At 36.3% G+C, this 12,860-nt stretch overlaps 3 protein-coding genes across 3 annotated transcripts; 2 read left to right on the forward strand and 1 right to left on the reverse strand.

The window, feature by feature from the left end:
* Positions 1–607: 607 nt before the first annotated feature.
* On the forward strand, positions 608–2,706 carry LOC127149468 (L-ascorbate oxidase homolog). Its single transcript, XM_051084986.1, has 3 exons — positions 608–952; positions 1,042–2,151; positions 2,254–2,706. The coding sequence occupies exons 1-3, from the start codon at positions 702–704 to the stop codon at positions 2,552–2,554; spliced, it is 1,662 nt and encodes a 553-aa protein (XP_050940943.1). The 5' UTR covers positions 608–701; the 3' UTR covers positions 2,555–2,706.
* A 2,379-nt stretch (positions 2,707–5,085) lies between these two features.
* Positions 5,086–6,924, forward strand: LOC103491641 (E3 ubiquitin-protein ligase SIRP1). The gene is made up of 2 exons (XM_008451682.2): positions 5,086–5,312; positions 5,588–6,924. The coding sequence occupies exon 2, from the start codon at positions 5,654–5,656 to the stop codon at positions 6,752–6,754; it is 1,101 nt and encodes a 366-aa protein (XP_008449904.1). The 5' UTR covers positions 5,086–5,312; positions 5,588–5,653; the 3' UTR covers positions 6,755–6,924.
* An 814-nt stretch (positions 6,925–7,738) lies between these two features.
* On the reverse strand, positions 7,739–11,846 carry LOC103491640 (pyruvate kinase, cytosolic isozyme). Its single transcript, XM_008451681.3, has 3 exons — positions 11,240–11,846; positions 9,455–9,916; positions 7,739–8,796 (listed from the first exon to the last, which is right to left on the reverse strand). Exons 1-3 carry the CDS (start codon positions 11,465–11,467, stop codon positions 7,984–7,986), a joined length of 1,503 nt encoding a protein of 500 aa, XP_008449903.1. The 5' UTR covers positions 11,468–11,846; the 3' UTR covers positions 7,739–7,983.
* Positions 11,847–12,860: the final 1,014 nt, after the last annotated feature.

The following is a 12,860-nucleotide window of genomic DNA, read 5'->3' on the forward strand; positions in this document are numbered from 1 at the left end:
CAAATCATTAGAAAATATATCAAAATGAGGATCTCTTGATGCATAGAGGTCCGTCGGGAGATGCGTTGGTAGAAACACGTCAGGAGAGAATATTACCCGACGCATACATGAAGCAACATTGGGAATTCATCTCTCAACGGTGGAATGAAGAGCGTCAAATGTAAAAAAACTCTTGACGCGATAAAATACGACGTTGAAAATAAACTCCATTTGGAAAGTATCAAGAGTTCCTCTATCCCAACACTCTACTCGAAGCATTTAAAATTATGACACTAGAATTTCAAAGACGTATTAAGTAAATTCTATTTAATACAAAAAAAAATAAAATAATTCAGCTTTTAAAGTTGAGATAAAGTGAAAAATTGAAAATAAACTTTTGTTCGATCGTCTCTCTCTTTCTCCACTATTTTTGGAGAGTCAGCCCAATCTAATTATTGAATGAAACATATCGTTTGGACCAGGATGTTGGCATTCTTCTGAAAAACTAGAGGTGGAGGAATACGCAAGGCGCAAGAAAGAAGGAGCAGTTAGAGAAAAACTTGGAGTCAAAATGTTTGAGAAATTGTATATAAATGAAGGATTGGAAGGGTTAGCCATCAGGGAACGAACAATAACCCACTTCGGGATACATAGCCTGCTCGACATAAGAGCGGTGATTTGAAAAGAAAAATATTGAAAGAGAGAGAAGGGAGAGGCAGAAGATGGCTGGGTTGATGTTTACCGCGCTGCTTTGCCTCTCGGCTGCAGCAATGATGGCGACGGTCCAGGGTGAAGACCCTTATTTCTTCTTCACATGGAATGTCACCTATGGCACCATCTCTCCCTTGGGCGTTCCCCAACAAGGCATTCTCATCAATGGTCAATTCCCCGGACCTAATATAAACTCCACATCCAACAATAACTTGGTCATTAACGTCTTCAATAACCTCGACGAACCTTTCCTTCTACATTGGTATATATATGGAACCGCCACTTGTATTCTCATCATATTTACTAATGTAAATCTTTCAACTTATTAATAAATTGGAATGGCACTTGCAGGAGCGGAATTCAGCACAGGAAGAACTCTTGGCAAGATGGGCTACTTGGAACCAATTGCCCAATCCAACCGGGAACAAACTTCACCTACCATTTCCAAGTTAAGGACCAAATTGGAAGCTTCTTCTACTATCCATCAACTGCCATGCACAGGGCAGCCGGAGGCTTTGGTGGCCTCCGTATCAATAGTCGTTTACTCATTCCAGTTCCCTATGCTGACCCTGAAGATGATTACACTGTCCTTATTGGTGATTGGTACACCAAAAGTCACACCACACTTAAGCAATATTTGGATAGCGGTCGCTCCATTGCTAGACCCGACGGTGTCCTCATCAATGGAAAGACTGCAAAGGGTGACGGAACCGATGAGCCACTCTTCACCATGAAGCCAGGAAAGACCTACAAGTATCGAGTTTGCAATGTGGGTCTCAAGTCATCTCTCAACTTCAGATTCCAAGGACACACCATGAAGTTGGTAGAGATGGAAGGGTCTCATACCGTGCAGAACGATTACCAATCACTTGACGTCCATGTGGGGCAATGCTTTTCGGTGCTAGTCACAGCCAACCAGGAGTCGAAAGACTATTACATGGTTGCATCAACTAGGTTTATTAAGAACGTTCTTGTTGGTAAAGGCATTGTTCGATACACCGATGGAAAAGGTCCCGCATCTCCTGAAATCCCCGAGGCCCCAGTGGGTTGGGCTTGGTCCCTCAATCAATTTCGTACCTTCCGTTGGAACCTCACTGCCAGTGCTGCAAGGCCTAACCCTCAAGGCTCCTACCATTATGGTTCCATCAACATTACTCGTACCATCAAACTCGTTAATTCAGCCAGTAAGGTGGATGGTAAGTTGCGATATGCCATCAATGGTGTCTCTCATGTTGATCCTGAAACTCCATTGAAGCTTGCAGAGTACTTTGGAATAGCAGACAAGGTGTTCAAGTACGATACCATTTCCGATGAGGGGCTAGCAGAAGGCGCAACCACTGTGACAGTCGCTCCTAATGTTGTCAATGCAACCTTCCGCGATTTCATAGAAATCATTTTTGAGAACCATGAGAAGAGCCTTCAATCATGGCATTTGGATGGCTACTCATTCTTCGCTGTTGCGTAAGTATCGTGGTGGTCTTAAATAATTTATGTGCTAATAGTTTACATATTTTAATCCCAACTTAGGAATGACTGACAAATTCTTGTTCAATGTTTACACAGCATTGAGCCTGGAAGATGGTCTCCGGAAAAACGAGCCAACTACAATCTTCTTGATGCCGTGAGCAGACATACAATACAAGTGTTTCCTAAGTCGTGGGCAGCCATACTTCTGACATTTGACAATGCTGGAATGTGGAACTTGAGGTCCGAGTTGACGGAAAATCGTTACTTGGGGAGCCAACTCTACATTAGTGTTCTTTCACCAGCTCGCTCCCTCAGAGATGAATACAACATCCCAGACAACACTTTGCTATGTGGTTTAGTGAAGGACATGCCAATGCCCAAGCCATATACTATTTGATACAGTAAATCCACCATTCCCCACTCCAAATGTGAAAATATGGTACATCTCAAGTAATTTTGGAGAGGTTGATTTTTTATGTATATGATTGGTTGCGAGTAAAATATAAAAGAATATAATATTATCTGATAATGAATTATGTCTTTGTAGTATAGACCCTTTGTTTTGTGCTTTTTCTTCTTTCGATTTCTTATGATGAATGTTGAAATAAAAATAAACATACATTGTTATTAATTAATTATGTTACCTAAGAGGTTCCGTAAGACTAAATATGTTTTACTCAATTAATTCAGAAACAAACCCTCGTTTACGAAGGTGTATATAATATATAAACTCAAATATGTTACCTAAGAGGGCAATCGTTTATTCATATTATACTATATTTTCAAATCATCGGACCTAGTATATTGCATATTAAATTATAATTCTATATTTATTTAGAATTAATGGTAAAATTTTCTTAAATATAAAAATGGTCAAAAATATAAAAATAGACAGAAGATTTAGACTGCAATGAGTTTGTCAGGTTTTTTTTAAGGAAAATTTTATTGCGTAGCAAATTAAATATAGGATTTAGCAACCATATCATCACTTCTAAATTTTGTAAATATAGGAAGGAAATAACAACATATTTAAATGGTTTTAAAACTTAAGGGCGTTTGAGTAAGCATTTTACCCAAAAATTTGGCACAGTGTGCCTTTGTGAATTATATTAAAAATAAAAAACATTGACAACCATATTCTTTTCTTCTTCTAATTACAAACTTATGTTCTGACACCCACCTTAATTGAGCAAGACCAAATTCAGAAAATAATTAATTTTTGTTTAAAGATACATCTATTATGTTTGACATAAATATATATAAAAAAATATATGTATTTCTAAAATTTTGTCGACAAATTAGAATTTCATTGAAAACACGTTTTTGTCCACGCAAAATGATGCGTCGGGATAAAAAGTGTCGGAATTGCCAAAAAAATCTTGTAGTAAAAGTGTACGAAAGCACCATTCACTTTTTTATCCTAACTAATCCTTGGCCCAAGGAATAAAAAATTGATATTTACTAACAACCATTGATAAATAGTTAAATGAGTTGTGGGTGGATAATATTCAAACCATTGATAGAAAGGGAAATATGTGAACGGGTATTAGGTAAGCAGTCGATGCATATGAAAGGATAAGGTTGGGGACCAAGACCAAAAAATGCTAGAAATGAAGCAATTCGACAAAGTACAAAAGAAACTAATGCACATATTGCACACTTGCATAAAATATAGTTGAATCGCAACAAGCTACAATTGAAGCAATTTTAAGAAGGCTAACAAGTCAATAAGCTACCTTCAACATGGAACGAAGTTCAGAATAATCAAATGACAGTCAACAAGTAGCTTTTTTTAATTAGTTTTATATAAAGTGTTGGATTAAAATAGTATATACAAATATGGTATATTAGTCATAGATTCGTTATGCTTTAAAGTGCCTAAGTTTCGTTTTTTTAGTTGAATTCTTATGGAGTTTGTTGCTTTTAATTTAGACATGACATGCCCCCTCCTCATTGTGGTTAGAATGTTTAGTCGAATCATATTGAGTAGTGTCATTATGCTTTAAATGTCTAAATTTCGTTTTTTTTAGTTGAATACTTATGGAGTTTGTTGTTTTTATTTAAGACATGCCCCCTCTCCTTTACGGTCGGAATGTTTGAGTAATTGGGGATGAGTGAGCAAACTTTTAATCTAAAATAAAAAAGAGTGGATGTCAATTAATATGGAGTTAATTCATTTCAACACTAAGATATATAAAATTAGGTAAAATATATGAATTGCTAATGAATAACATTAAAGAAAAGAAAAGTATATGTTAACATACAATTTGTTCTATGTACATCGAGTTTGTAAAATTCTTGTAGTCGGACCCTACTACATCCACTTTATTCTTTCAAAGTCAATTGTTTTCAAAAGTAGTTAAATAATAACAAAGTATTTTCATGAAAAAGTACAATATGTTATGCCTGAAAATGTTAATAAATTTAAAAAGAATCAAAGAACTTAATACTGTCTAAACTAGAAGGTTGGATTAAATTTAAGATTTATTAAAATTAAATTAACTAAAATTAGAAATTTTGAGGTGTAAGGACAAGAATTAAACAAAATTTAAATTATAGGAGATAAAATGTTAGTAGTTTAACTTAATAAAATAATAATAACATATCAAGCATAGGTCAATTTATATATACAAACATATGAGTAGCTACAAAATCTCCTTATTTCTAATTGTATTAAAAAGAATATATGTAGTAAATAAAACAAAAGAGGAAACAGCATAAATAAATAAGGAGAAAGCAAAAGCATGAGGATAATTGGAGGATGCGGGAAATGGGCATGGGAATGTAGATTGCTGAGGAAAGAAAATTAGGAAAAAATGAAATAGTAAACAGTTTTTTTCTTTTTCTTTTTTTTTTCTTTTCTTTTTTTTTTTTTGTTAAATAAGAAAATAACAATAATAAATAGTAAAATAAATGCAATAAAGGGAGAGAGAGAGAGAGAGAGTTTGAAGAAGCGGATAGGAAGGGTCGGGTTGTCCAGAGAAGGAGAGAGGGAGAGAGGTTCTTTTTATTATTTACCTCTTTGTTGTTTATAACGTTGAATTCTCTCTCTCTCGTTCGCCACGGCTTCCTCTTATTCAATTCAATTCGCCGTTTCCTTGTCGGACCGACCGCACAGATTCCTGGAATTCCTCAACATACGCTTCGGTTTTCAAGTAATTCCTTCTTCTTCTTTGTTTTCCTCCTCCCATCCTTCTTGCTATTGCTTGCTTTTTTTCTCTTTCCATTTCAATTTCAATTGAATCTCCATCCACCCACTTTTTCATCCTTTTCTTTTGATGGTTGACCCTTTAACGGCGGATCTGTGATCTGTGTACGGTTTCCAAGTTTTTGCGCATTCCACATCTCACATCTGATCGGACGGATTCCCCCCCCCCCCCCTCACCTGCCTACATATACGATTTGTGACCATCCTCTTACATTTCTACAGAAAACAGAATACCGGAAGGCTGCGTGTGATCATCCCACTACTACAATACAATTCGTAGAGGAGACGATGGACGAGTTAATTGCAACCAGATATTGGTGTCACATGTGTTCTCAAATGGTGAATCCCATCGTTGACGTGGAAATTAAATGCCCCTTCTGCCGCAGCGGCTTTGTTGAGGAGATAGGAAACGGTATTTCCAGCGACAATAACGATAACAACAACAATAACAATAATAACAATGAGCTCGAATCCGATTTTGGGTCGGAGCGAGCTTTGTCTCTCTGGGCTCCGATCTTGCTGGGTATGATGGGAAATCCCCGTGGGCGACGAAGATTCAGACATCTAGAGTTTGACGACGACGATGATGATAATGAGCATGAGGATGGAGAGGGGAATCATGTGAGTAGTGAGACGACTGAGCTTGATTCAGTCATTAGGAGGAGGAGAAGTTCAGCTACCATTCTTCAGTTGCTCCAAGGTATCAGGGCTGGAATCGCAACTGCTGAATCAGAGAATAGTTATGAGGGAGAGAGGAGCAGAGAAAGAGAGAGGGTTATTCTTATAAATCCTTTCAATCAGACCATTGTAGTTCAAGGAGGTGAGAATCAAAATCAAAACCATAACTCCATTGGGTCGCTGGGTGATTATTTCGTAGGACCTGGTTTGGATTTGTTATTGCAACATATAGCCGAGAATGATCCCAACAGATATGGCACTCCACCAGCACAGAAGGAGGCAGTTGATGCGCTGCCCACCGTGAGGGTTGAACTTGAGGAGGATAGCCGTTTGCAATGTTCAGTGTGTTTGGATGAGTTTGAGGTGGATGAAGAAGCCAAAGAGATGCCATGTAAGCATAAATTTCATACAGGTTGTATCCTGCCATGGCTGGAGCTGCATAGTTCTTGCCCAGTTTGTAGGCATCAATTGCCTGGGGATGAATCCAAGCGTGATGTAGATGGTGGGTCTGCTGCCAGGTTCATGAGCGACCTCAATAATGGTAATGGTAATGGTAATGGCAATGGCAGCGGGGAGATTGAGGAGAGAAATTCATCCGAGTCTGGGAGGAGGTTTTCGTTTCCATGGCCTTTTAATGGCTTGTTTACTTCCCAAGGAAACTCCTCGGCTGGAAGTGCGAGTGATTCTCAAAGGGATCACACTTCCATTTGAATATCCTGCCTCTGCTCTGCTTGCTTGCTTATGTATGTGTATGTTTGTGTATGTATGTATGTATGTGTGTTATATTAATTATACTATACAGACGTTTTGCCTCCTGTTCTCAGTAGAACAATTTATCTTCTTAATATTTTACCAATATTGTATATGCCTTTTCACTCTTACCTCTGCTTTTGTTGCTATTTCTTAAATTCAACGATATTGGCTGCGATTTTAAGGGACATTTTCGAAAAATATAGCAAAATTCATTAACTATCTATAGCCATTTGAAATTTTTGCTTATACTGCAATTTTTTAAATTCACGGTGGCTTATATATTATTAAAAGAAAAAATGTGATTATTTTAGCATATTCTTGGTTGGAGTTCATCTTTTTTTCATATTTTGAAGCGGTAAAAAGAAGTAGTTTATTAATTACGGATATAATACTCTATATATATAGAGATTTATTGTTTTGGTTTATTATATATATATTTTTTTTCGTTACTTGAAATAATTATAGCTAACACATACGGAATCCTAAAGCAGAATGAAAAACTATAAGATCCATGTCCAACATTAAAGATGTATTTAATTGTCAATAAATTAATCTGCAAATTACTTCACATAGGAACTAAATAGAAAATAGATCCTTCTCAACTCCTTTTTCCCTTGAAAAAGATTCCTTAAATTTGTTTTTTTAATATAGTATATAGTATAGACACAGAAAGCTGGTCTGGCCTTCCTGGTGCATTAAGATGTTAAATTCATTATCATGAATCCTCTGTAGCATTGCATTCTATTGAGAATAAAGCAATATGAAGATCAATCTTAAAAGAGTGATCAACAGTCGTAAAGGAAAAAAAAATGATATGGTGACCCACGAAAGTTAAAAGGGACTCTCAACTCAGAAGTCTCCTGGTTCATAAGCTCGGAAACAATAATATAATTGAAATTGCTATCCAATTGATGACAGCAGTCAAACAAAAGCGGGATAATCTTTTCTAATTCAACATCCAAGATGCCTGGCAAACGGCAACAATTTATTGATGAACAAAACATAATTATTTCAAAACAAAAATCCTGTTTGGTTTCCAGTAACACGACATTGTCTGTGAAAGAGTGTAAGTTAAACTGGTGGTCTCAACGACCCCGAAAACAATGATGAAAATCAGGAGCAATTATTCGATTTAATCTGTGATCGTGGTGAATGGCAAAAAAAAAATACTTCAAAGGGCATGATTACTACTTCACAGTCAATATCTTGATAACAGAAGCTGTACCGACCCGGTGAAGAGCCACCACAGAATCTCCATTTTTGCAGAGGCCCTTGGACTTTGCATGCTGAATAGCAAACTCTATTGCTTCTTCTGTTGTCTCCGCATGAGACGACCTTGCTGAGGCTGTGCTAAGAACCGGTACCAAGCCTCGAAAGATTAAGCTATGCCTTGCTGGAGCTTCATCACTGCATGACCAATCAAATGAATCCGTCTTAATCTCAGGGACAACTACAGACAAGATTGGCGTTCCTGGCCTATACTTGGCCACCAATTTTGCTGTGCTTCCTCCTCTAGTTAGGACAAGTATAAGAGCTGCCTTGGCTGAGTTTGCTGTCCTAACAGCAGAAGAAGCCAGGCTTTCTAATGGGCTCATGGGAACTGGTGAATGTTCCATAATTCTTTTAAAGACATCACCATAATGAAGGGTGCTCTCAGCTTCAACACATATTTTTGCCATTGTTCTAACAGCAAGTTCAGGATATGCTCCAGCAGCCGTTTCACCACTTAACATTACGCAATCTGTCCCATCAAGAACAGCATTTGCAACATCAGTGGCTTCAGCTCTAGTTGGCCTAGGAGATTTAATCATTGATTCCAGCATCTGTGTTGCTGTGACAACAGGTTTTCCCTGGATGTTGCACTTGTATATCATCACTTTCTGCGCCAAAAATATCTTCTCAATTGGAATTTCCATTCCCAAGTCACCCCTTGCCACCATGAATGCATCTGAATTGGCTAGTATGTCGTCAAAATTTGCCACACCTTCTTGATTCTCAACCTGTGGGCCAAATTCCAGATAGATAACAAGGCTGAAATTGCTTTTAGTACAGACATGTTATGGTACATAGAAGAAGCGATCCCAAATATCATTTGTCCTGCTTGATTTTCTTCTTTAGTACAATTTAGAATTTCAGGGGATATTTCCCTCCCACTAATTAATATTTTAGTTAAAATACTATTTTGATTTTGTACGGGTTTTGTACCATTTTGGTCCCTTCTCTAATTCTAGTCCATGTACTTTCAATGAATCTTAAATTAAGTTGTCTATTTAAAAATTTTAAAAAAAAAATCTTAGATTTACTCCACCAAATTTAATTTTCATTGATTAAATGATGACGCTACGTAAATATAATTTTTACACTCTAGAGAATTTTCTTTCAAAAAAAATCAACAAGAAACTAACTACAATAACGAATTATAAGATTAATTGAAAATAAAAAGACTAAAATTGAACAAGTGGAAGTACAAAGACAAAACAAAATCTGAAGTACATGAACCAAAATGGTATTTTAACCTTCTTCTATACATGCAAAAACTCTTAACTTTGTCATCCTCATGAATAGAAACTTATTTCACGGAAAATTAAACTCTTAATTTTGACATCCTCATGAATAGAAACTTATTTTTACGGAAAATTTTCATGTAACTGAATGTACCTTTGACATGAGAAGAATACTCTTGGCATGCTTTCCAAGCAACTTCCGGACCTCCACAAGATCAGAACCTTTCCGAACAAAAGATAGAGCAATCATATCAATTTTATTAGGAACCCCCCATTCTAGTATATCTTCCTTATCTTTTTCTGTAAGGGTAGGGAGATCCACTATAACTCCAGGCAGGTTAACATTTTTCCTTTCACCAAGAACTGCAGAGTTCTCACAACGACATCGTACCAAACCCAATTTTTTGTCACAAGATAGAACTGAAAATGAGATTGTACCATCCGAGCAAAGTATCACGCTCCCTGGCTTTACATCCTCGGCTAACTTTTTGTAGCTCATACATATCATATTCTCATCACCCTTCAAGCTGTAGTCGGTAGATATGGTTATCTCCTGCCCTTGTTTTAGTTGGATGGGTTTGCCATCTTTCAAAAATCCAGTTCGAATTTCTGGGCCCTGTTTTCATTTGAAATTCAAGGCTAAAAACAGTTGTTCTCATGCATTTCTTTAAATTGAGAGGTGAAAGATACGGATGGTGCATCTCCAAATAATGGTGGTGTCATTACTATAGACATGATTCATTGATACGTTTAAAACTTCAGATGTAGTTGTATTACACAACAGAGAATAAGAATGCTATGTCACAAAATGAATTTTGTAAGTGCTGAAAATGGATATTAGATATGAAAGTTTGAAACAGAAATCAGGAAGGCAATTGTTCCAGGAAAAATCTCAAAAAACTAAAGATACTTGGTGATGTTCAAAGACGACAATTAGAAAGTATAAAATATCCAGACAAGACAAACAAGCAGTACCAAATTAGTGAAGATTTCCTGGTAATGGCCAAACAGTCGGTGAGAACTGTGTATTAATGGGAGAAAAATTTCAGAGAACATTTTTCAAGTAGAAAACAGACTCAGGATGACAATAACAATCGTATTCAGTAAAGAAACACATGGTCATCTCCATTCAACTTGTAGAAAATGAATAAATAAATACACATCTCAGCCACCTGCAAGGACAAAACCCCTTCCCCACTCTTTCCATTTAACCTTGTAAGAACAAGACCACTTTATCTCCCCATTCGAACCTGGTAATTGTAATACCTGAATGTGTAGAAACTTGCAAGAACCTACTCGTTTCAGGCTTATTTATTACAATTGGATTGTTGTGAATGTAGTGCAAGATGTAGAGCAAGGATTAAGTTGTCATTTCAACTTAATATGACATAAAAAACACTACTTTTGAGAAAGAAAATTTCACAGTTAGCATGCAAACTTCTGTCTTCCATCTTCTTTTTCTCAAGTACATAAAATTCGAGTGTTGATCTACTTATTCATGTTTTTCTTGTAAAGATATGTTGGAAATCTACTGATAATCTTGCAAATAATAAGTTTGTGTATATTCTTTCTTCACAGGAGAAAAAGAGTCTTAAAGGTGTAAGTGGCTACACATTAGCACTCGTAAGCTATAACAAACAAATTGAGCATTTTTAGGAAAATTGGCACAAGGAAAGCGACTTTTAGATTATCTGGAAACATCCAAAGCATAACTAGAAAAATACCAATATATCTGTGAGTCTAAGAGAACAAAATTAAAACAAAATAATAATAAATAAATAAATAATGAAACGTAGAGTTATGAAGAAAAATTCCAGATTATCTGGATCAGAAGAGGAAAGTAGATATGTAGAAATGAAGAGCGAGAAATGGGGTTTCATCAATTAGAAAGATAAGATGATGATATTGTAAAAATAAGGGAAAGAAGGATGAGAGAAACCTTGGTGTCAAGCATGACGGCGCAGAGAATACCAGTATTCTCCATTCCGGCCCTGAGATTGTCGAGCGTCTCCTGGTGATAGGCGTGGGATCCATGAGAGAAGTTGAAACGAGCAACATTCATCCCAGCTTTCAAGAGCTTCTCGATCATGGGCACGGACCTGGATGCCGGCCCTAGGGTGCAGACAATCTTAGTCTTGGGTTTCTTCTCAATCACTAATCCGTCCATTTCTTGTGGTTGATTGTGAATGTGAATGATGAGGGAATGAAGGATCAAAGGATTAAATCTTTCCTGGAGGAGTTGGAAGAAGAAGAAGAAGATCCAGAAAAGTGGAGAATGGATGAGATGAAACAGAGAAAAAAGGGCGGATCGTTGATCGGATGGAAGATTTTGAAAAGGCCTCGATTGAATGAAGAAGAAGGACAAGGTTTAGTAAATCAGAATCGAAAGGCAGGAGGAGCATTTTCGGGTTTTTGAGGTCAACTGTAAAGGCGTGGCGCTACCTCATCGCATCGCATACGTTCACACACTTTTTCTTTACTTTTTTATTTTTCGTTTTTTTTAAATCACACTTTTTTTTGTAATTTGTGCTGAAAGGTGGATGTTGATGGAAATATAGACGCTCAATTTTGACGAAATGTATGCGTATTCTTTTTAATCATGAAAATTATTTGAATCAATTTATGAAACTTCGATGATTATTTAATTATATTATAGCTTACCAATTTTATTAATCATATCCAAAAATATGTATATACGGTTTATCCATTCTCTTCTATAACAAAGTTTATGTTTGAACATTGACAATCGTAAATTTATAATTTGGATAGGAACTCAAAGGATAGAGATTGAAAAATCTATATCCATCAATGTATTGTTTGACATAGAAGTTAAAAAATGTATGTTTAAAAGTAATGTGGGAGTATTACAATAAGATTACTTTTATATCATGTTTTTATAATGTTGGTCTATTCATCTTTCGGACGGATTTTTAAATTTTATGTTTTATTTTACCCTCATTTTCTAAGCTAGATCTTCGATGTGGCATCCCCTTTTTGGCAAGTTCTTTGGATCAGCCTCGACATCCAAGCTGAGCATCGTGGCACTCAGGCACATGCCACCTTTCTTTTCTTAGCTTCAACCTTCTTTGGACTCTTTGTTTGGTATTTTACTAGGCTCGACTCCAAATTTAGCCTTAATCTGATAGTGCACTTAGATAATTCTTTGGGTAAGAGCATGCACCAGACATTCGGCACCAAGACTTAAGCTAACCTCTTTTTCTTTTGTTATCGTGGTAGAATCACTAAAGGGCAATTGTTGAACTATAATAAAATAGAAATGTAATACAATCTAATGCAGAACTCACTTTTAATTGAATGTTTTGGGCTCAAACTTCAATATCAAACTCATTTATTCCCACATTTCTCAATCCAATTTAGACCCATTCAATTTTAAACTCATAAAATCACTCTTTATTCCTACATTTCTTTGATTTTCAGTAATTCTGACTTCTAGTCACAGTCTAATTCTTCAAACAACCCCTTAGTAGATATTAAATCCGAAGTAGATAGTCATCATAGCTCAAACTCATGTTTTATTGACCACTACGTCGCGGAAGTTC

This window comes from Cucumis melo, chromosome 5 (assembly GCF_025177605.1).
Source record: "Cucumis melo cultivar AY chromosome 5, USDA_Cmelo_AY_1.0, whole genome shotgun sequence".
In the NCBI taxonomy this organism is placed as follows: Eukaryota; Viridiplantae; Streptophyta; class Magnoliopsida; order Cucurbitales; family Cucurbitaceae; genus Cucumis; species Cucumis melo.